This window comes from Boleophthalmus pectinirostris, unplaced genomic scaffold (genome assembly GCF_026225935.1).
Source record: "Boleophthalmus pectinirostris isolate CB_2022bp ecotype Guang Dong unplaced genomic scaffold, ASM2622593v1 HiC_scaffold_17, whole genome shotgun sequence".
Lineage (NCBI taxonomy): Eukaryota > Metazoa > Chordata > Actinopteri > Gobiiformes > Gobiidae > Boleophthalmus > Boleophthalmus pectinirostris.
In genome coordinates, this window is record NW_026571115.1 from 38,036,549 (window position 1) to 38,060,548 (window position 24,000).

At 47.3% G+C, this 24,000-nt stretch overlaps 1 protein-coding gene and 1 non-coding gene across 2 annotated transcripts in view; both read left to right on the plus strand.

Annotated features, from left to right (window-relative positions):
* Window positions 1-24,000, plus strand: part of kpnb1 (karyopherin (importin) beta 1) — a 33,887-nt gene that overhangs the window by 440 nt on the left and 9,447 nt on the right. Inside the window, exons 2-18 of the mRNA XM_055152449.1 lie at window positions 5,463-5,521; window positions 6,352-6,534; window positions 7,938-8,144; window positions 8,581-8,733; window positions 10,134-10,193; window positions 10,338-10,427; window positions 10,698-10,808; window positions 11,219-11,320; window positions 11,680-11,904; window positions 12,262-12,453; window positions 13,312-13,442; window positions 15,007-15,154; window positions 17,284-17,355; window positions 17,456-17,600; window positions 19,011-19,093; window positions 19,547-19,654; window positions 19,742-19,885. Coding sequence (XP_055008424.1) covers window positions 5,463-5,521; window positions 6,352-6,534; window positions 7,938-8,144; window positions 8,581-8,733; window positions 10,134-10,193; window positions 10,338-10,427; window positions 10,698-10,808; window positions 11,219-11,320; window positions 11,680-11,904; window positions 12,262-12,453; window positions 13,312-13,442; window positions 15,007-15,154; window positions 17,284-17,355; window positions 17,456-17,600; window positions 19,011-19,093; window positions 19,547-19,654; window positions 19,742-19,885 — 2,213 coding nt within the window. The remainder of the gene's footprint in view (window positions 1-5,462; window positions 5,522-6,351; window positions 6,535-7,937; window positions 8,145-8,580; window positions 8,734-10,133; window positions 10,194-10,337; window positions 10,428-10,697; window positions 10,809-11,218; window positions 11,321-11,679; window positions 11,905-12,261; window positions 12,454-13,311; window positions 13,443-15,006; window positions 15,155-17,283; window positions 17,356-17,455; window positions 17,601-19,010; window positions 19,094-19,546; window positions 19,655-19,741; window positions 19,886-24,000) is intronic.
* Window positions 19,345-19,469, plus strand: LOC129408792 (small nucleolar RNA SNORA79). The gene has a single exon (XR_008632114.1). It is a non-coding gene; the product is annotated as a small nucleolar RNA SNORA79 (small nucleolar RNA).

A 24,000-nucleotide genomic window follows, 5' to 3' on the forward strand; every position in this document is an offset into this window, starting at 1 on the left:
ATGCTAACGGTGCTAAAGCTACAGCGACCTCTGTTTGTGCGGGAGGCCGCAGATGTGGCCTCTGTCCCGGCGTGTGTGACGGGACACTCCGGGCTGCGGCTCGGGCTGGAGCCGGAGCCGCGGCTCGTCTTGGCGCATTAGCGGTTTGAAGTTTGAAGGAGGGAAGTGTCACTAGCCTCCGGAGCTAACGAGGCTAAAGCTCCAGCGGCCTCAGCTGGCGCAGAATGCCGCAGATCTCACACCCTCCCGGGCTTCGCTCTGAGCCCGGTCCCGGTGTCAGGTCCCGGTGTGGAGCTGCGTGTACCGGGGCTGTGGTGTGATCGCCCCGGGCTGTGCGCCTCTGAGCCCGGGCAGAGGAGCGCGGAGCCCGGGCACCTGCTCGGACCTGCCCACGCCTGTTAGCTTTAGCCCCGCAGCTAAAGTTAGCGGCGTCACGCTTGTCCCGGCTCCCGCTCCTCTCAGGCCGCTCCGAGGCTCCGCAGCCCGGGCACCGCGCCCCGCAGCTGCCCCGGGGGAAGAGCCCCGTGAGCGGGTTAAATCTGTCCGTTGTTTTGTGTTTGAGGCGGTATTTTCTTGTTTTCCGGTGCGGCTAACGGCACCGGGCTAACGGCACCGGGCTAACGGACCTGCGCCGCTCCACGCCTCGTTTCGCGGCTCTCGTGACCCAAATGCGGCTCCCCTCCGCGCTCTGACCCGCTGCTCTGACCCGGGGACACGCCGCGGGGGGGCTGTGCTTGTACCGGGGCTGTTCCTGCACCGGCCCGGGGGGGGAGGGAGGCGCGGGGTCCGGGCCGGTGCCGCGGGGACCGGCTGCGCGCTCGGTGACGGCGTCAGAACCGGAGCCGGAGCCGCGGTTTGGGTCGGGGCTGCGGGCGGAGGGGCCACGGGGAGCACCGGAGCCGCAGGAGCCGCGGGCCCGGAGCCAGGGGTGGGTCTCGGTTACTGCACAAACTTGTTTGGCGGAGGCGGCGGCGGGAGGGAAACGAAACGAGACTTTGGTCAAATTACGACAAAATAAAATGAAAATAAAACGACTTAAACCGTGACCCGTGACGTCAGAGGTGAACAGGTCTGACCTCACGTGACCTCTGACCCCAGGACCAGGTTTACCTGAAACACGAAGAAAGAAAAACAAATGAACGACAATAAAACCGACGGATTACACCAGGAAATCTTCTCTTTAAAGGTTTAAGTTACACAAAACTGACCCTGTGAACTTTAATCCGGGTTCTAATGTTCCTCAGAGCCGGACTCGTGTTTGTTTCATTCACGTGTTTGAGTCTGTTACATCTGCAAAGCTCCAAACGCTCTGCTCCACCTCGTGATGTCATCAAGCTCCTTTAGTTGAGTCGAGAGGAGCAGCTCCAGGACTGAGATGCTCCTGGTGTTTCTGGTGTTTCTGGTGAAGGTTTGTGGAGTTTGACTGAGACGTTTGTGTTTTCGTGTGACTGAAACGAAGCGGCTCCAGGTTTGCGGTGAGGAGACTCCGTCAGAACAGAAGATTCCGGGTCCTTTTTCTCAAAACACAACGACGACAACTAATGAAACAAAGATTTGAGTTTGTTTTTATGATGAGTCATGATGCACTTTTACACCTTCAGCTCAAATCTGTCCACAGAACAGAACAGAACGAGGACGAGAACAGGATTTAACTCGAGAGCGAAGAAAAAGCAGCACAATAGTAATAAATACTCAGTCCAACATCAGAGGGGACGAAATGAAGTAAAAGTAAAGTACTGTACTTGACTGTAGACTCTAGGAATCTGTACGTACAGTAGATTTTAAAGTGTATATTTTTACTTTTACTGTAGTACTTCAGAGAGCAGGTACTTGTACTTTTACTGCAGTACTTTTTGGAAAAGTAAAAGTATTTTCCTGTTGGTCTGAGAAGTCTGAGGTTTTATTTTTCCCGCGTTTGTTTGAGCAAAACACAAACGGGCGACAGTGGCTCAGAGCGTTTGGACGTTTGTGCGATTCCAGATCCCACAGATGAAAGTTGTGTCCTTGGGCAAGACACTTAACCCCCCCTCACCCCCGGAGTCTGTATCTGTGTGTGTGTGTCTGTGTCTGTGTGTGTGTGTGTGTTTGTTGTTGTAAATCACTTTGAGTCTCAAAAGGTGGAAAAGCTCTGCAGAAAAATGTGACCATTTACAAAACAAAAATACAAAAAAAAGTTTGAAATAAACTTCAACATGAATCAGAATCACGGCGTTTGAAGCTTTTTTAGCGTAAAAATTATTATGATAGTATTTCCCACAGATTTTGAGCTCCAAGTACAGTTTTAAATGGATACTTTAATACTCAAGAAGATTTTCATGTGGTACTTTTACTTGTACTTGAGTATTTCTTTGTTCTAGTATCTACTTTTACTTAAACTTTTACTTCAGCCCCGTCAAACGTGGAGCAGTGTCTGTGGAGATCTCGACCTGGTCACAGGAAGGGCCCGGGGAGTCCTGTGGCGAATGCTGTAGTACTTTGGCGTACTCTTGTGTACTCTGGCTTTCCTGGGGCGTACTTGAGCGTACTTGGGGTGTACTTGGGGGTACTCTGGCGTTCTTGGGGCGTTCTTGGGGCATACTTGGGCATACTCTGGTGTATTCTGGCCTACTTGAGCATTCTTGGGGCGTACTCTGGCGTTCTTGGGGCGTACTTTGGCGTTCTTGGGGCGTACTTGAGCGTTCTTGGGGCGTACTTGAGCGTTCTTGAGCATTCTTGGGGCGTACTCTGGCGTTCTTGAGCGTTCTTGGGGCGTACTCTGGTGTTCTTGAGCGTTCTTGGGGCGTACTCAGGTGTTCTTGAGCATTCTTGGGGCGTACTTGAGCGTTCTTGGGGCGTACTCTGGTGTTCTTGAGCATTCTTGGGGCGTACTCTGGTGTTCTTGAGCGTTCTTGGGGCGTACTCAGGTGTTCTTGAGCGTTCTTGGGGCGTACTTGAGCGTTCTTGGGGCGTACTCTGGTGTTCTTGAGCGTTCTTGGGGCGTACTTGAGCGTTCTTGGGGCGTACTCTGGCGTTCTTGAGCGTTCTTGGGGCGTACTCTGGCGTTCTTGGGGCGTACTTGGCGTCTTGGGCGTACTCTGGTGTTCTTGAGCGTTCTTGGGGGCGTACTCTGGCGTTCTTGGGGCGTACTCTGGTGTTCTTGAGCGTTCTTGGGCGTACTCTGGCGTTCTTGGGGCGTACTCTGGTGTTCTTGAGCGTTCTTGGGGCGTACTCTGGCGTTCTTGGGGCGTACTCTGGTGTTCTTGAGCGTTCTTGGGGCGTACTCTGGCGTTCTTGGGGAGTACTCTGGTGTTCTTGAGCGTTCTTGGGGCGTACTCTGGCGTTCTTGGGGCGTACTCTGGTGTTCTTGAGCGTTCTTGGGGCGTACTCTGGCATACTTGGGGCGTACTTTACCTGAGTAAACTTTGGCATTGAGCCTGTTTCCTGCTTTGTATAAATTGTAGTTAAACTGGTCTGACACGGTGAAAGTGTTTTTATAAACCGTCAGAGTCTCTGCGGCTGCTGCTGCTGCTGTCGTCACGTCTGCAGCCGAGACACGTTCAGAAACGACCATCTCAAACCGAAATAAGAGCAAACCTCATCAGAGTCTCAGCTCCCCGGGTCTCTGTGGGGTCCTGCTCCTCCCTGTGGTTCAGACTCGGACATGTTCTTAAACCTCCGAGGAAAATGATCTGGAGGTTTGTTTTTTTTTTCTTTACTTTTGGTTTGGACAGAAAGTCTTAGGAGTTACATCTCATATTTCCAAAAAGCGGCTCTAGAACGTCAACGAAGATGTGACAGAAAATAAAAACTGTGAGCCTGAACTTGAAACTGAATCACGTCGTTTATTTAGTCAGAGTTTTGTTCAGTCACGTGTTTTTGTTTTTTTTTCTCGTGTTGTGGAAATCGTCTCGTTTCAGGTGAACGCTCCTCGATTCGATCAAAACGGGACCAGAGTCTGATTTATAAAACGCTTTTTAAACCTTCGATCTCTTCGCACGTCCGAGTGTGTGTCTGTGTGTGTGAGTGTGTGTCTGTGTGTGTGTGTGTGTGTCTGTGTGTGTGAGTGTGTGTCTGTGTGTGTGAGTGTGTGTCTGTGTGTGTGAGTGTGTGTCTGTGTGTGTGAGTGTGTGTGTGTGTCTGTGTGTGTGAGTGTGGTCCAGACTTTCGGTGTGGTGTTGAGGAGCAGCAGGAGCAGAGGGATTATGTCAGAGTCACTTTGAGCCACGGAGGAAAAGAAAACATTCAGTTTTACTTGATCTTTTTTAACTTTTGAGCGTTTCCTGTGCTGTGGCAGAGTGGTTAACCTTTCGTTTCTGGGAATAGAACCTTTGTCTTTTCCAAACGGGCTTCGATCTTGTTCGTGATGTGCAGAAATATTGAAATATCGACATATTGTATCATTGAACGTGATGATACAGAATCGATGTCGTAGGCTGATGTATCGATAAATCACCAAGACGATTTTTAGGTTTATTTTACTAAATAATTTTGTTTAAGAGCTGCAATTGTTTTCACATTTTCACAGTTTTGAATAAAATTTGTGTTTTTCATATTAACTGCACAAACTTGGTCGACTTTTAGAATCAGAGCCTTTTGTTTTTCACTGAATCACGTTGAAACGGTTTGAAATCGTACAGAGTCAGAGGTGCAGTGTATCGAAAAACGTATCGAGGTTTGTGTCGTGTCGGCAGCTTCCCAGAGTTCTTGCTGTGTGGAGTTTGCATGTTCTCCCCGTGTCTGGGTGTTTCCTCTAAACCAGCTGTAGTCCCGCCCCCTCAGGTGAGCCCCGCCCCCTCAGGTGAGCCCCGCCCCCTCAGGTGAACTGCCCGCGACGCTCAGACTTAAACCTGCGCTGAAGAACTAAACATTTTGAAAGATAATTAGTCAGAAGTACAATTTTGATGCCCGTCTGCCCTGAGAACTTTTAATAGATGTTTCCGCGCCCGTCTCCGCGCCCGTCTCCGCGCCCGTCTCCGCGCCCGTCTCTATGCTCGCGCCCGGGAGCTGCAGGACTTCGGCGGTGAGGACACTTGAGGTTCAGAGCTCGACGACGGAGCTTCAGGTTCGGGGCAGGAGGTTGGAGCTCTGTGTTTGGGTCAATATTTTTCACAGGGGCTTTTCCTTTGTGGTGATTTTTTTTTTTTTTTTTGGCTCTGAGGTTTAAAAAGTTCCTAAAATATCTCAACAAATCTGAGAAATTGTGGAGCTTGCTTTTTTTTTTAATATTGTAAATTTTAGAACAGTTTTTGTGTCTTAAATCGTCTTAAATCTGCTCCTGAGGTTTTGTGTTTCGTCTTAAAGCTCCAGTTTTATCGTCTGTGATTTGACACAAACGAGACTCAAACACTCACAACAGGGAGGGAAAGTGTCTTGCCTAAGGACACAACAGCAGCAGTGTTTGGGGTTTGATTGTGTCTCCAAACCCCGATGAAGAGTAGAAGACGCTTTGGAAAATGTGACACTAACTTCAAATTCTTTTTCAGACCGAAATGAACTGGAGGCGGCACAGAAGTTTCTGGAGCAGGCGGCCATGGAAAACCTGGTGAGTCCAACTCTGCTCCTCTGACCCACCAGGGGGAGCTCTCCATGGTTCTGCCTAATCCTCTTCCTCTCCTCTTCCTCTCCTCTTCCTCTCTTCCATCTCTCCCTCTCCTCCTCTAACCCTCTCACCTCTCCTCCTTGAACCTCCTCTAACCTCCTCTTCCTCGTCCTCGTCTAACCTTCTCCTCCTCTTCCTCGTCTAACCTTCTCCTCTTCCTCGTCCTCCTAACCTTCTCCTTCTCTTCCTCCTCCTCTTCTTCCTCGTCCTCGTCTAACCTTCTCCTCCTCTCCTCGTCCTCCTCGTCTAACCTTCTCCTCCTCCTCCTCGTCCTTGTCCTCGTCTAACCTTCTCCTCCTCGTCCTTGTCCTCGTCTAACCTTCTCATCCTCCTCTAACCTCCTCTTCCTCGTCCTCCTAACCTTCTCCTTCTCTTCCTCCTCCTCGTCCTCGTCTAACCTCCTCCTCCTCTTCCTCGTCCTCCTCTAACCCTCTCCTCCTCTTCCTCGTCTAACCTTCTCCTCCTCTTCCTCGTCCTCGTCTAACCTTCTCCTCCTCGTCCTCGTCCTCCTCTAACCCTCTCCTCCTCTTCCTCCTCTCTAACCCTCTCCTCCTCTTCCTTGTCCTCGTCCTCCTCTAACCCTCTCCTCCTCTTCCTCTTCCTCGTCCTCCTAACCTTCTCCTCCTCCTCCTCCTTCTCTTCCTCGTCCTCGTCCTCCTCTAACCCTCTCCTCCTCTTCCTCGTCCTCCTCTAACCTCCTCTTCTTCCTCGTCCTCCTCTTCCTCGTCCTCCTCTAACCCTCTCCTCCTCTTCCTCGTCCTCGTCCTCGTCAGCCGCTGTTCCTGGTGGAGCTGTCCAAGGTCCTGGCGAACCCCGGGAACACTCAGGTGGCTCGAGTCGCCGCCGGGCTCCAGATCAAAAACTCGGTCACGTCCAAAGACCCGGAGCTGAAGGCGCAGTATCAGCAGCGCTGGCTCGCCATCGACGCCAACGCCAGGAAGGAGATCAAGAAATACGTAAGAACCTCCAACCTCCACGCACCACACAGCACGAAGCACCGCCCACCGCTCACGGGGTCAAGGGGGGCGGAGTCTTTGGGGATTTAACCGCAAACACATTTAGATTTTTGTTCTCCTCCTCCATGTTCTAATGTTCCTCATCACAAACCTGCCAAAGAGGTTTCAGAGTCCTCCACGCATGTTTGAGTCATCTAGAGATCTCTCCCGGGGCCATATTCAAACCCTCCTCACAGTCAGTCTGTACGAGGCTCCGCCCACCCGCGCCCGCACCACAACTCTCCATAAAAACACAAAAAAACACGACACAAAACTGAACACGGCGACTGGACAAACCTGGTGTTTGTGCAGGAGGGTCATTGGTGCGACGCACAACGAGAGTGTGTGTGATGGTGCTCTGAAGGGGGAGGGAGTTAGCACAGAGAGCAAAGAGAGGAGAGAAACTTCTAAAACAAACCAATAAATGGAGCATGGAAATCTAAATCTGAGCTGGTGCAGTAAATAATCCCCCTGGAACGAGTTTGTGTGTGTTTGTATGTTTGGTGTGTGTGTGATTGTGTTCGTTTGTGTGTTTTTTGTGTTTCTGTGTGTGTATTTTTTGTGTATTTGTGGTGTGTTTCTGTGCGATTGTAGATGCCTTTTGTATTTTTGTGTGTGTGACTGTGCGTTTTTGGGATATTTTTGTGTGTTTTTGTGTATGATTGTGTGTGTGTGTGTGTTTTTTTGTCTTTTTTTTGTACTTACATGTCAGTGTGTGACTCTGCCTGTGTGTGTTTTTGTGTAAGATTGTGGTGTTTTTGTTTTTTTGTGTGTGTATATTTCGTGTGTATATTTCATGTGTGTGTGTGTGTGTGTGTGTTTGTGTGTGTGTGTGTGTGTGTGTGTTTGTGTGTGTGTGCCTGTGTGTGTTTGAATGTTTATTCAGACAGTAACACATGGAACACGCACAGAGAACATAAGTACATAGATGGAAAACATAAAGTAAATCTTTTTGTGTAATAATAAGTGAAAATAAATGTCACTCACATTTTCCTTGTGTCTGAAAAAGGAAGTGGAGGAAGTGGATTCTTATTTAACCCCACCTCTTTTTTCTACTGGCCCAAATTAACTAAGAACAAACACACTTCTCATTTCCTGTACAAGACATAAACTCACAGGACCTGCATGTCAGTCCAAATGTAACAACTACAAATATATGTATGTATATATCATATACACAGGTATAATACACACATATACATACATGTATATAAATGTACCCACATATATAGACTCGGTTTTTTGTCGTTCAAGCACGACGCACTTTAAAATTTAAAAAGCCTCTTAAGTTAGTTTCCTTCTCTTTCCCTTTGTGTGTGTGTGTGTATTGTGTGTATTTGACGTGTGTGTCGTGCCCCCGTCAGGTGCTGCAGACCCTGGGCACGGAGAACTACCGCCCGAGCTCGGCGTCTCAGTGTGTGGCGGGAATCGCCTGCGCAGAAATCCCCGTGAACCAGTGGCCCGACCTGATCCAGGAACTGGTCAAGAACATGACCAACCCCCAGAGCCAGAGCACGGAGCACATGAGGGAGAGCACGCTGGAGGCCATCGGCTACATCTGCCAGGACATCGTGAGTACTACTACTGTGAATACTACTACTGCGAATACTACTACTGTTACTACTGCGGCTGTACTTGAGGTCACTCTGGAGGCCGCAGGTCGTGTTCGTCGTCTGTATGAGCCGCCTCTGTCCTGTCAGTCTGTCCCAGGGCAGCTGTGGCTACACCAGCCGAGTCTAGAAAAGTGTTTATACTAATGCACCACTACTACTACTACTACTACTACTACTACTACTGCAGTCATGTACTCCTGTCCTGTACTACTCCTGATACTCTAGTCATGTAGTAACTGCTCTTTTGTTTGTTCTTGTGCGTTGTGTGTGTGTGTGTGTGTGTGCGTGTGTGTGTGTGTGTGTGTGTGCGTGTGTGTGTGTGTGTGTGTGTGTGTGTGTGTGTGTGTGTGTGTGTTGTGTGTGTGTGTGTGTGTGTGTGTGTGTGTGTGTGTAGGACCCCGAGCACCTGCAGGAAAAGGCCAATCAGATCCTGACGGCGATTATCCAGGGCATGAGGAAAGAAGAACCAAGCAACAACGTGAAGCTCGCCGCCACCAACGCCCTCCTCAACTCTCTGGAGTTCACCAAGGCCAACTTCGACCGAGAGGTACTAGTACTACAAATACTACTGTGTACTACTGCTACTATTACTACTATATACTACTACTACTACAACTACACACTCGTACTACACCAACTCCCTCCTCAACTCTCCTCAACCAAGAAACACGACTCTGACCAGTTCTGTGCTGCTGTGTGTGTGTGTGTGTGTGTGTGTGTGTGTGTGCGCGCCCCGAGTGTGTGTGTTTGTGTGTGTGTGCGCGCCCCGAGTGTGTGTGTGCGCACGCCCCGAGTGTGTGTGTGTGTGTGTGTGGTGTGCGCGCCCCGAGTGTGTGTGTGCGCGCCCCGAGTGTGTGTGTGTGTGCGCGCCCCCGAGTGTGTGTGTGCGCGCGCCCGTGAGTGTGTGTGTGCGCGCCCGAGTGTGTGTGTGCGCACCCCGTGTGTGTGTGTGTGTGCGCGCCCCGAGTGTGTGTGTGTGTGTGTGTGCGCGCCCCGAGTGTGTGTGTGTGTGTGTGCGCGCCCCGAGTGTGTGTGTGCGCGCCCCGAGTGTGTGTGTGTGTGTGCGCGCCCCGAGTGTGTGTGTGCGCGCGCCCCGTGTGTGTGTGTGTGCGCGCGCCCCGAGTGTGTGTGTGTGTGTGTGTGCGCGCCCGAGTGTGTGTGTGTGTGTGTGTGTGTGTGCGCGCCCCGAGTGTGTGTGTGCGCGCGCCCCGAGTGTGTGTGTGTGTGTGTGTGTGCGCGCCCCGAGTGTGTGTGTGTGTGTGCGCGCGCCCCGAGTGTGTGTGTGTGTGTGTGCGCGCCCCGAGTGTGTGTGCGTGTGTGTGTGCGCGCGCCCCGAGTGTGTGTGTGTGTGCGCGCGCCCCGAGTGTGTGTGCGTGCGCCCCGAGTGTGTGCACATGCCCGTGTATCTCGTTGTGTGTAACAGTTGTGTGTATCTCGTTGTGTGTAACAGTTGTGTGTATCTCGTTGTGTGTATCTCGTTGTGTGTATCTCGTTGTAACAGTTGTGTGTATCTCGTTGTGTGTAACAGTTGTGTGTATCTCGTTGTGTGTAACAGTTGTGTGTAACAGTTGTGTGTAACAGTTGTGTGTAACAGTTGTGTGTAACAGTTGTGTGTATCTCGTTGTGTGTAACAGTTGTGTGTAACAGTTGTGTGTGTAACAGTGTGTGTGTGTGTAACATGTGTTGTGTGTAACAGTTGTGTGTAACAGTTGTGTGTAACAGTTGTGTGTAACAGTTGTGTGTAACAGTTGTGTGTAACAGTTGTGTGTAACAGTTGTGTGTTTGTGTGTAACAGTTGTGTGTTTCTCGTTGTGTGTGTAACAGTTGTGTGTAACAGTTGTGTGTAACAGTTGTGTGTGTAACAGCTGTGTGTAACAGTTGTGTGTAACAGCTGTGTGTAACAGTTGTGTGTAACAGTTGTGTGTAACAGTTGTGTGTGTGTTTCAGTCGGAGCGTCACTTCATCATGCAGGTCGTGTGTGAGGCCACTCAGTGTCCAGACACCAGGGTGAGTCTGACACACCAGGATTATGATTGTTATTGTTATTGTTATTATTATTATTATTATTATTATTATTATTATGATAAAATAATGTCAAGTTGTCATTGTTGGCGTTTGTGTGTTGTGACCTTTGACCTCTGACCCCGGCAGGTGCGTGTGGCGGCTCTTCAGAACCTGGTGAAGATCATGTCTCTGTATTATCAGTACATGGAGACTTACATGGGCCCCGCGCTCTTCGCCGTGAGTCCAACTCTGTCTACACACTCTGCTCTTCCTCCTCTTCCTCCTCTTCCTCCCTCTCTCCTCCTCTCCTCCTCTTCCTCCTCCTCCTTTTCTCCTCCTCTCCTCCTCTTCTCTTCGTTCTCTTCTTGTTCTAATCCATCTGTCCTGGTGCAGATCTCTCCTCCTCTCCTCTCCTCCTCTTCCTCCTCTTCCTCCTCCCCCTTTTCTTCTCCTCTCCTCTTCTTCTCTTCGTTCTCTTCTTGTTCTAATCCGTCCGTCCTGGTGCAGATCACGATTGAGGCGATGAAGAGCGACATTGATGAAGTGGCTCTACAGGGGATCGAGTTCTGGTCCAACGTTTGTGACGAGGAGATGGACCTGGCCATCGAGGCATCTGAGGTAACACCTGCCGCACCTGTCGCACCTGTCACACCTGCCACACCTGCACCTGTCGAGGCCTCTCAGGTTCAGGCTGAAGATTTGGTTCAAACACTTCGGTAGTTACACACACGGCCTCCCACAACCCCCCCCCCCCCCCCCCCCCCGACTCTGGGCTCTGAGTGCGGCTGGAGGGAGGGGGGGTTGGCAGGGGGTTGGGGGGGGCAGGGGGCAGGGTTACATAATCCCTGATGGTTAGTGACAGATGTTCTTGCACTCACTCTTCAGTTCAGTTTTAACGTGTGTGTTTCTCCTCCTGTGTGTGTGTGTGTCTGTGTGTGTCTGTGTGTGTCTGTGTGTGTCTGTGTGTGTCTGTGTGTGTCTGTGTGTGTCTGTGTGTGTCTGTGTGTGTGTGTGTGTGTGTGTGTCAGGCCTCGGAGCAGGGACGCCCCCCGGAGCACACCAGCAAGTTCTACGCCAAAGGAGCCCTACAATACCTGGTGCCCATCCTCACCCAGACCCTCACCAAACAGGTAACAGCGCTCGCGTGTGTCCGTGCGCCCGTGTGTGCGCCCCGCGCGCTCCCGTGTGTGTCCGCTCCCACTGCACTGACACAGACCCTGACCAAACGAGTACCAGCTCACTGACCCACACACCCAAAAACACGACAAGTGTTTGTGGAACCCGAATCACATGATTTAAAAAAAACAACCTAAAAACATTTTAGACAAAAACGTTCTGGTGTTTCTGCTCCTCAGACTCTGTCCAGTATTTGGGCAGTTTTTTTGTTTTTGTTTTTACTTTTCATTTGCACAAACGACTTTGACTTTGACCGTGTGAGCAGCCGACGCTCCGTGACCCCCTCAGGTCTTAACCGCGCGTTTTCCTTCAGGACGAGAACGACGATGATGACGACTGGAACCCGTGTAAGGCGGCGGGCGTGTGCCTCATGCTGCTCGCCACCTGCTGCGAGGACGACGTGGTTCCTCACGTTCTGCCCTTCATCAAAGAGAACATCAAACACCCCGACTGGAGGTACCGCGACGCCTCCGTCATGGCCTTTGGCTCCATCCTGGAAGGACCTGAGCTCAACCACCTCAAACCCATCATTATACAGGTCAGTCTGACCCCTGCTGACCCCACACTGACCCCTACTGACCCCTAATGACCCCACACTGACCCCTATTGACCCCACTCTGACCCCACTCTGACCCCTACTGACCCCAACTATACCCTACCACCTCAAACCACCTCACCTGACCCCACCCGGATGCCGCTGTGTGACCCCATCTGACCCCACAGGACAGTTTGACCTTTAACCCTTGGTACAGGTGTGAGTTTCACACAGCGCCCTCCTCTGGACGTGTCGCCCCAGTGTGGGGAGAATGAAGGACTCCCCCCTCTCACTCTCTCTTCTTCTTCTTCTCCTTCTTCTTCTTCCTTCTTCTTCTTCCTCCTCCTTCCTGTCGGTCAGGGGATGCCGACGATGATCGAGCTGATGAAGGACCCGTCGGTGGTGGTGCGGGACACGACGGCCTGGACCGTGGGGAGGATCTGTGAGCTGATGCCCGAGGCGGCGATAAACGACATGTACCTGGCTCCTCTGCTGCAGTGTCTGATCGACGGACTGAGCGCCGAGCCGCGGGTCGCCTCCAACGTCTGCTGGGTGTGTGCCCACGAGCAACGCACTTACACACGCACACACGCACACACGCACACACACACACACACACACACACACACACACACACACACACACCTCCAACGTCTGCTGGGTGTGTGCCCACGAGCAACGCACTTACACACACACACACACACACACACCTCCAACATCTGCTGGGTGTGTGCCCACGAGCAACACACACACACACATAAACATAAACACACACACATAAACACACACACACATAAACATAAACACACACACACATAAACATAAACACACACACACATAAACATAAACACACACACACATAAACACACACACACACACAACAAACACACACACACACAACACACACACACCTCCAACGTCTGCTGGGTGTGTGCCCACGAGCAACACACTTACACACACACACACGTCTCTTTCCCTGTCTGTTCCTGGTCTTTGTGATGTTGTGGTCTGGGGGTGATATCGATTCTCGATACTCAATACTGGGATTCGATGCCCATTTCTCTTTTTTTGCTCTGGCTCAGTCTGTTCTGTGGTTTTGAATTCATGAGTCAAATGAAAACAGAAGCTCGTCGTGTGTTTGTGGCACAAATGTGTAACTGATTTTACACATTGTGAAATGAAGGATTTATTTTTACAAAAGTGAATCTGTGACTTTAACTTACGATAAACCTGTGGACCTCACCATGGGATAAAAAGAGAAAATATTTATCAGCTCAAAAAATCCACATCAGCTGATCTCTACTGATGTTCTGTGAGGTTCTTTTCTCTTCTGGCTGTGGTTCTTTTTGCGGTTTGGTTCTTGTTCTTTGACGTTCCTTTGACGTTCCTGTTCGTTCCTGTTTGTTCCAGGCGTTCTCGTCTCTGGCTGAAGCTGCGTACGAGGCGACAGAAGCAGCGGAGGAGCAGGAGGAGCCGGCCACCTACTGTCTGTCCTCCACCTTTGAGCTCATCGTGGAGAAACTTCTGGAGACCACAGACCGGTGAGAACCTCTGCGGGACGTCTGAACATCTCGGCCCGTAGTCTGGATCTGTACAAACACGTTCTGAAATGTCCGTGTGAGTCAGATGCCCTCCCCGTGTCTCTGTGGGGTCTGATTCTGCACAAACATCTTCTGAATGTGACTCTCGTGTTCGTTTGTCGCTTCAGAGTTTCTGTCACAAACATCAAGTCAAACACAAACAGAACCGTTGAAATCAGGATTAGATCTTTAACTCTTTCCCCCCCGGACGCCGACTAGGAACAACCCACACATGTGTTACTAGTTCTGCCCACACAGCATCACTGCATAAAAGAAAACAAACTTCCATGAGTGATTATAAATGATTTTTACACTCATGAACTTCATTGTAACACAGACGTATTTGTATCTCTGGAAACTTCAGACTCTGAACTCTTCATTTCTGGATGTTTAAATGTGATTCAACTCATTTACAATTTTATAACAGCTCACTGAAAATGAGAGTTTACCTGGTCAGGTGCAAAATCAAAAACAAAAAAACTACATTCAGCATCTGATATCTGCAGGTTCTGAGAACTATATTAATAAAAAAATAAAAAATATACTTTGTCAAAGTAATTTAAACAGATTTCATATCAGCAGATACAGTAAAGCCAAGTGTGCACCTGTTTTTACCTGTTGTTCACCTGTGTGCACCTGATTCATTTTTTTCCATTTAACTTATTCAACTTATTTAATTTATTCAACTAATTTAGCTTATTATAATATAATAATATAATAATATAATAATAAAACTCTCCCCGTCAGTGGGTGTTCAGTATTTATCATCTTTGTTACTTTCTCATGTGCAGAGCTTCACATAAACGTTTGTTTCTGTAGTGATTCTGTTATACGTTGCATCTTGGAAAAAAAGACTGAAATATTTTAAAGGACTCGCCTGAGCAACATCCAGATTTCAGGTTTTTTGGTTCATAATCGAGTATAAAGCCCTGATAGTTTGTTGGGACATCGCAGGACTCCACACAGACGCATCAGCTGCATTCTCACTTTCATAAGTTTCACTCTCTGTAAGTCTGTCGCTGTCGCTGTTTTCCACTTTATAATCAACTTCATCATCACTTTGAAATCTATAAAAGTCACTTTCTCTAAACTTATCCATAAAATACACCCGCTCCTCATTATTTCTAAAACTGTGCTCCGCAGCGCCGCCATCTTTCCACTGCACGTGTTTCATGATGTGTTTTTTCTGGAAGCTACAATCGTCACTACTTCGATTAACTTCGGAAAAAATCGATGAAAACATCTCCTTGAATCCTATTGGTCCGTCTAGTGTGGATTGTAGTGGCCCCGACCAATCACAGTCTCTGTTTATATGTGAAAAACCGAGTCGTTTCTAAAGGTCGTCATCACGTCTTTAGTGAAACAGCGGAGGAGTCAGAAGTCGTCATTAAGGAAACAAGGGGGTCGTCAAATGTCGTCTTCATGGGGGAAAGAGTTAAACCAAACTGTCCTGGTTTGACTCTGAGGATGGTTACTTGTGGTTTTATTTCGTGTGTTTTATTTTGTGTTTTGTTTCTTGCTCCAGACCGGACGGGCATCAGAATAACCTTCGCTCGGCGGCGTACGAGGCCCTGATGGAGATCGTGAAGAACAGCGCTAAAGATTGTTACCCGGCGGTGCAGAAAATCACACTGGTGATCATGGAGCGGCTCAGACACGTCCTGCAGATGGAGGTCAGTCCACAGACCTCAGACCACAGACCTCACACCTCACACCTCACACCTCAGACCGTGTTCTTCTAGTTATTTAAAGTTGCACTGAGTGAAGCTGCGTTCAGACTGGAGCGTCGCGGCGTCGGCTCCACGTGGACGCTCGTCTGAGACGTCCTGTGGTTTTGTGGCGAGAATCTGCTGTTGATGTGGCACATTTTGAGCGTCGGCATCAGAAGCTGAAAAAGCTGAACTTTTGTCGTCGAACACACCACGTCAACCAATCAGGGACGAGTATCCCGTGATGTAGAGACGTGATCATCCAGAAGGAGGAGAAAGAGAAAAACCCGGAACCACGAACACCAGAAGAAGAAACTCGACGCCGCGGCTTTAGTGAAGTATGAATATAAACGCGCCGCCGCTGATGAGTTTATGTAACAGAAACACTAAAGTCTCTCGACGGGAAAACACGACTCACCGACCGCGGCGACGCCCTGGACACGCCTCACGTGTTTTTGGTCCGCGGCGTCCGTGATGCTCGTCGAGGGCGTCTGAACTCAAACACAAAGACGCTCCAACCACAGACGTCCAGGGTTTTTTGACGCCGTCTGAACGCAGCTTTAGTCTGAGCACAGGGTCCAACACCTGCTTCACTCTGTAGATGTGTCACTATTTCTACAATATCACACCACATCACCGGGGCAAGTGACGGGTCAGATCTGTGGAGACGTGGGCTCACTCGCAGAAATAATCCATGTGATTTTTTTCAGTAGTTTTGAGAAAGAACAACTCGTGTAATACAAGCATCAAGAATCTCCGACTTCCGGTCATCGTGCAGTTCACACTGGGAAGGATTTTCTGAAAAAGTGAGCATCAAACCTCCATGTTTGTTTTCCCAGTGGGACGTGTCTATTGTCAAAGTCGATCTTTTCAAGTCTTTTGAACCATTTCACTTTTGTTTCTGCTTCTGATATTGTCATATTTTAGTTTTGGGATTCGGACGACGTCATTGTGTGATTGAAAACGACTCGAGAAACATGTTTGTGAACTTTATAAATGCAAAAGTGAATCAGATGTGTGTGACTCAAACCTCTGTTCAAACTGTTTCTCTTCCCAAAGGAATTGAAAAATAGTGAAAGGTGAAGGTGATGGGCAGGATTGATCCACAGAAGAACCAAAAAGGAAACATTTGTCTGACTAAGAAATCATCCCGAGTTTACAGAGAACATTTTGTATGTGGAGCGACAACAAAACAACAATCCCGATCCTTCGCTTAACCTCGGTTACGAATTTAAAAAGTCAACACCAAAGTGAAAGTCTCCAACTGTTCACCAAGAAACACTTTCCACTGCAAAGACCAAGACGTGATGTTTCTGTAAAACCACAAGAACAAGAAAGTGCAGCTCAGTCTGTTTGTCTTCTGCTCCTCTAACATTAACAAACCGGATTTTGTTTTGTCGTCGCTCCACATACAAAATGTTCTCTGTAAACTCAGGATGATTTCTTAGTCGGACAAATGTTTCCTTTTTGGTTCTTCCTGTGGATCAATCCTGCCCATCACCTTCACCTTTCACTATTTTTCTATTCCGTTGGGAAGAGAAACAGTTTGAACAGAGGTTTGAGTCACACACATCTGATTCACTTTTACATTTATGAAGTTCACAAACATGTTTCTCGAGTCGTTTTCAATCACACAATGACGTCGTCCGAATCCCAAAACTAAAATATGACAATATCAGAAGCAGAAACAAAAGTGAAATGGTTCAAAAGACTTGAAAAGATCCGACTTTGACAATAGACACGTCCCACTGGGAAAACAAACATGGAGGTTTGATGCTCACTTTTTTGGAAAATCCTTCCCAGTGTGAACTGTGTGATGACCGGAAGTCCAAGGTTCTTGATGCGTGTAATTGAATAAATACAACAGATTTTCATTTAATGCCGTACTTTGGAACATCCCAGACCGCGCCGTAACATCACCATGGAGACGAGCAGATGAACGACGCTCTCCACCGGAAAAGTTACACAGTGCATCTTTAAGAAACTGAACCTGAGTTCCATTTGTACAGACGAGATCTTGTTTCATTGATTTAATTTGTTCAAAGTTCTGTCTTTTTGTTTTGTTTTTGACCTTTGCCCTCGGTGTGTTTCAGTCTCACATCCAGAGCACGTCCGACCGGATGCAGTACAACGACCTGCAGTCCCTCCTCTGCGCCACGCTCCAGGTCAGCACCAACTCTCCTCACATAGGTTTACATAACCTACAGAAAATCTCGTCGTGGTTCTAACTCGTCGTGGTCGTGGGTTTCGTTTGTGTTTTTCTAGAACGTTCTGCGGAAGGTGCAGCACCAGGACGCCCTCCACATCTCCGACGTCGTCATGGAGAGTCTGCTCAGAATGTTCCAGAGCACGGCGGGCTCTGGGGGCGTGCAGGAGGACGCGCTCATGGCTGTGTCCACGCTGGTCGAAGGTACGGCGTCCGGCTGTGAAATTTTATCCGGAAGTCCACGACAGTTTGTTTGGTTTTAGCTACATTTAGGTCCAGGTGGTTGTTATCACACCGTCCAGTGAGAGTAGGTAGAGCTTCAGTCGTGGTCTGAGTTTGCTCCCTGCAGGAGAGGAGGACAGTTTCATCTGAGAACTTCATGATGTAGCTGCCCTCGTTTGTCTGTAAACAGAATATAAAGCAACGGAGACAAAACACAACCCTGAGGGAAGACGATGTTTGAAACGATGGGATTGGACATTTCCCCGTTCACCAGGACTCTGTATGTAGTGGGTTAAGAAGTTTAAAAGTAGGGTCCAGTCAAGTGTTACCGGAGGAAACAGGGTCAGATTTTTGACATTCAAATGTCTCTTATTCAGAAACTAGAGGAACTATTGAAATAAGTAAAGTATCAGAATGTAGGAAAGAGTTACACTCCAACAGGGTCAAGTTAAACCTGTGAGATTCTTTCAAGTTCAAGACAAAAAATTTCAAAAACTCATGTCGGTAACGGAGGGAATGAAATATGCAGCACTTTTTGGTCAATAAATCCAAACAGTGATAACTCTTGGTTCTCACTTCCATATCCTTAACAAACTGGTTTGAATATTTGCTTCATATAGTTTTCTACCATATGGTACAAGATTAGGTTGAAAAACCTCTGACTTTTTGACTCATGAGATTTTTTATGAAGAAAGTTCATGGTAACGGAGGGAAAAGTAACGGAGGGAAAATTGTACAAACAAGTAGAAGGTGCAGGATTTTACATCATTTGTGGCTTTTTTCTTCTGAAAACTTTAATATTACTTCAAAATGAAAGAAACTATTTCTATAAAATATGTCAGTCCTTCCAAGAACATTTTTATCATTTTAAATACTTTTTTTTTTTTTTATCCTGTCCCTTCATCAACAGTTCAAAGATGGAATAACACAAGATATGATGAAATACAAACATTTATTTACATGATTTCAGGTCTTTGAAATTTGGGAAATAATTTTTGTTCCATGTTTCATTCATGGTCTGTTTAAAACAGATGGAACTTTAGAACCAAAAATGGTCCAGAAAAAAGGTCAACAGTTTGATAAACTAGAGAACATATGTATCTGTTCAATACATTTTTATATCAGATGAATTCACTGGAATTTTTGGTCTTGATGTTTACTTCTGTTTGACCGGGACAAGTAGCAATAAAAGCTCATCAGGTCGACTAAAAATAGAAGCTAATCTCTCGATTAAAATATCTGGCTGCATCTTGTTAAAAGTCTGCAAAAAGTGTCCGTGCGTGTGAGTTCTCCTGTCGTGTGTGTGGTGGCCTTAAAACACAAACGGTGAAGTTGTTGGACTCCAGAGTCACGGTCACAGGAGGACTCAGCTTCCCCTTGTGTCTCTTTCAGTTTTGGGAGCAGATTTTCAGAAGTATATGGATGCCTTCGAACCGTTCCTCGTGATCGGACTGAAGAACCACGCAGAGTACCAGGTCAGTGCCAAGGCTTTAAAAAAAATGTTTTACATGTTTTTGTTTTGAGAGCTCAGATGTTTTGAGATGTTCCTCAGAGGCCGACTCAAGCTAGAGAGACAGAACGTTCTTCTCTGATCTCCTGTAGCGATGTTGGTTCTTCTGAGGTTCTCCTGTAGTGATGTTGGTTCTTCTGAGGTTCTCCTGTAGTGATGTTGGTTCTTCTGATGTTCTCCTGTAGTGACGTTGGTTCTTCTGATGTTCTCCTGTAGTGACGTTCGTTCCTCTCTCTGCTCAGAGTTCCACAGGGAGATTTTAGAACGTCACAGACAAACGGGTCTCTTCGCCCAGTCGCCCTCTCACCACAGGGCGCCTGGTTTTGCGGGATCCTACAAACTTTAGATCCTCCTCGTCTTTTAGGTTTGGTGACGTTGTTGGTTTGACGTCTTCATGTTTGTTCTGGTCGTGTCTCAGGTTTGCCTGGCGGCCGTGGGGTTGGTGTGCGACCTGTGCAGAGCGCTCATGTCCAATATTCTGCCGTACTGCGACAAGATCATGAACCTGCTGCTGGAGAACCTCAGGGTGAGTGCGGTTTGTCCTGAAGGGGGCGCTCTCTCCTCTCACTCTCCTCTCGGTCTGACCTTCTCCTCGTGTCTCGTGTCTGTTCAGAACCAGGACGTCCATCGGTCCGTGAAGCCTCAGATCCTGTCCGTGTTCGGGGACATCGCTCTGGCCATCGGGGGAGAGTTTAAGAAGTACCTGGCCGTGGTGCTGGACACGCTGGACCAGGCCTCACAGGCGCAGGTGGACAAGGTACCAGGGGTCAGGGGTCAGGGGTCGGACTGGGCCATATGGAGCAAAAAATATATCTCGATACGTTTTTCTATATCTCGATATACAGTGTTGAGAAGGTCACTTTTAAAATGTAATCCCCTACAGATTACAGATTACACACCCCAAAATGTAGTTTGTAACATAATCCATTAAATTACATAAAGTGAGTAATGTAATCTGATTACTTTGGATTACTTGATTTGCTGTAGACAAACAAAGACGAGGAAATCTTCACAACTTTACTGAACCGTTTTAAAAATATTATTGATAGAAGAGGAGGAGACGTGGTCCACGCAGCAGGATTTAGTCCTGTTAAATCCTGTTTTAGACCTGGTTTAGACCTGGTTTAGTCCTGGTTTAGACCTGGTTTTAGTCCTGGGTTTAGTCCTGGGTTTAGTCCTGGTTTCTGGTTTGGGTTTAGTCCTGGTTTAAGACCTGGTTCAGACCAGGTTTAGAACTGATTTTAGTCCTGGATTAGCCCAAAATGTGAAAACAGGAAAATCCCTTATTTCAACAAAGTAACTGTAATCCAATTATCACTCACTGAAACAGTAACTAACTGAATACAGTTACTCATCATTTGTACTCTGATTACTCCGGTACATGTAATCTGTTACTCCACAACAGTGTCGATATACGATATATATGTGTACAGGAAAAATAACCCCCCAAAACTCCTGTAAAAACAAATCTGCCAAACTCCAGGGTTCATGTAGGAACAAAGAACTTCTGCCACGTTTAAGGTGACAAAAAACCCTAATAATATAAATAATAAACTGTAAAATAAAAGAAATAAAACATATTTCCTTCTTTTCATTCATAAATAAAACAACTCAACTCAAGCTCATGTTTGCATTAAAGGTTGAATGGAGGATTTTTTTTTGTTTTAAATTGTTGATGAAAGTTTAAAATACCATTACAGAGACGCAGCAGCTTTGTAATTATAATGACCAAAAAAAAAAGAATGAAAATCTATCAACTGTGGACGTGTTGAGGCCAGATAAACATCAGCCAATAGAAAACAAGGCTCCCTCATTTTCTATTGGCTGTCAGGTTGTCAATCAAACTCCCTACGTTTCTAGTGTAACTGACTCGTCGGCGCGCGGGGATTATGTGGTTTATGCTGCGGTTCTTAGAGGCTTTTTTAAACTGTCGCTTCCTCACAGTTCGTACAAAGTTTGTTGAGATGGCGGACGAAACTGGGACACTGTATCTGGTTTATTCCGATAGTAACCGGGATACTGTGGCATGTAAACACAGTATCCCAGTTACTACAACATAAAGTTGAGTGCGCATGCGTCCAGAAGACACTTTCCAGTCTTTTCACTACAACAGTAGCGACATAAATAAATTGACCGTCAGAAATAAAGTGAACAAACGAGTGAAATAACTAAAATAAAGAGCTGCACTAAACCTGCACATGTACGACCTGCACTCGTGTGACGCTGAAAAACTAAAACATGAACTATCTCCTGTACGACACACACACAGAACAGACTCACCATCATCAGCACCTCTTCTGTCACAGAAACAACTCACATAATCCACTGAGTCGAGTCATTTAGTCCAAAAGAATCTGATCACATCAGCGGCACAAGGAGCAGCTGTTTTTATCACCGCTAACAGTTTATGCTAATGATCCATGCAGTTTTAAGTTTTGTTTCTGTAAAACGTAAACAAATGTGATCAGAGCTGAATGATCTGATCAAACGGGCTGATGTGTCTACAGTGGTTCTGGTTTAGATGTTTTAGAAGATTTGAATGAAGAATCTGTTGGTTTGATGTGTGCAGTGGATTGTGGGAAATCTCGTAGCTCCTTAGCTTCTTATGCTAAATTAGCTCACGGTTTGTATTTTTCCTGGTTTATTAAATTGATTTAAGTAAATTTTTGCACTTGTGCATTTGTAAGATTATGTCAAGAAACCGGGACACAACATTTGATCATGTCCACGTGGATATGAGTGTCCCGGTTTCTCAGTGCTCATGTAAACACAGTAACACGAACACTGACAGAACCGAGATACTGATGTGCACGTGACACACTCAGTGTTCATGTAGGAACAAACAACTTCTGCCACATTTAAGATGACAAAAAAATCCCTAATTATACAAAAAATAAACTGTAAAATAAAAGAAATAAAACATATTTCCTTCTTTTCATCCATAAATAAAACAACTCAACTCAAGCTCATGTTTGTATTAACTCTGTAACCGAACGAGGAACATGAACATCAACATCATCATGACCATGAACATGACCATCAGCTCCTTCAGTGTCAGAAGATCAAGAGGTTCATTATTTGAACAGATCCATGTTCCAGCGTGAGGAGCTCTGAGGTTTAATCCCACAGTCCCCTGCAGATCAAACCCAACGATTCAAACTCTGTTGTACAAGTGACACCGAAGCAGATTCTTCATGAAAATCTTCTACATAAATAAACTTTACAATATTTAAACATAACGACTCTAGATCCACATCAGCTGTTTGACATTATCATGTGTTTAATTCAGTTTTAACACATTTAAGTTTGACACAAACTAAACATTAAATCACATGACTCATTTGCATAAACTAATGTGTGAAAAAAACTGTTGTTTCTTGTGTCTGATGTGGTTCAGTTTGTGTTGGACTAAAGACACAGAGACTCAGTGGAATATGAAGGGGTGTTCTCCTGTGTGACAGAGGGGTGTTTCTCTCTGTGTGTCAGAGGGGTGTTCTCTCTCTGTGACAGAGGGGTGTGTCAGAGGGGTGTTCTCTCTGTGACAGAGGGGTGTTCTCTCTGTGTCAGAGGGGTGTTCTCTCTGTGTGACAGAGGGGTGTTCTCTCTGTGTCAGAGGGGTGTTCTCTCTGTGACAGAGGGGTGTTCTCTCTCTGTGACAGAGGGGTGTTTCTCTCTCCTGTGACAGAGGGGTGTTCTCTCTGTGTGTCAGAGGGGTGTTCTCTCTGTGTGACAGAGGGGTGTTCTCTCTGTGTCAGAGGGGTGTTCTCTCTGTGACAGAGGGGTGTTCTCTCTGTGTCAGAGGGGTGTTCTCTCTGTGTGACAGAGGGGTGTTCTCTCTCTGTGTCAGAGGGGTGTTCTCTCTGTGACAGAGGGGTGTTCTCTCTGTGACAGAGGGGTGTTCTCTCTGTGTCAGAGGGGTGTTCTCTCTGTGACAGAGGGGTGTGTCAGGGGTGTTCTCTCTGTGTCAGAGGGGTGTTCTCTCTGTGTGACAGAGGGGTGTTCTCTCTGTGTGACAGAGGGGTGTTCTTCTCTCTGTGTCAGAGGGGTGTTCTCTCTGTGACAGAGGGGTGTTCTCTCTGTGTCAGAGGGGTGTTCTCTCTGTGTCAGAGGGGTGTTCTCTCTGTGTCAGAGGGGTGTTCTCTCTGTGTGACAGAGGGGTGTTCTCTCTGTGTCAGAGGGGTGTTCTCTCTGTGACAGAGGGGTGTTCTCCTCTGTGTCAGAGGGGTGTTCTCTCTGTGTCAGAGGGGTGTTTCTCTCTGTGTGTCAGAGGGGTGTTCTCTCTGTGTGTCAGAGGGGTGTTCTCTCTGTGTGTCAGAGGGTGTTCTCTCTGACAGAGGGGTGTTTCTCTCTGTGACAGAGGGGTGTTCTCTCTGTGTCAGAGGGGTGTTCTCTGTGTGACAGAGGGGTGTTCTCTCTGTGTCAGAGGGGTGTTCTGCTGATGGTGGAGAGGTTTCGTGGGGCTTGAAGATTTTCACTGGCAACAACTTTGGACGTTCAGGCGACAGTGAGAAGAGACACAAGCAGCAGAATCAGAGACAGAAGAAAAACAAGCGACGCAGCAAAATCAGAACTGAATATAAAGATTATTTCGATATATACGATATTCAGAATTCATATCGAGTTTAAAAAATATCTCCATATATTTAAAATATCGAGATATCGCCCGCTCCTACTCAGGGGTCACCCAGGTGGCAGAAGGTTCCTGTGGAAGTGGAACCGAAGAATATTTAGATTAAAAGTCGAATTAGACTAAACGAGAACAGAGTCTGATCCAGTCTCAAACCTGAGGCCCGTCTGCCTTTGGGTTGAGTGTTCTTCACAGGTTCTGAATGTTCTGCCTTTGGGTTGAGTGTTCTTCACAGGTTCTGAATG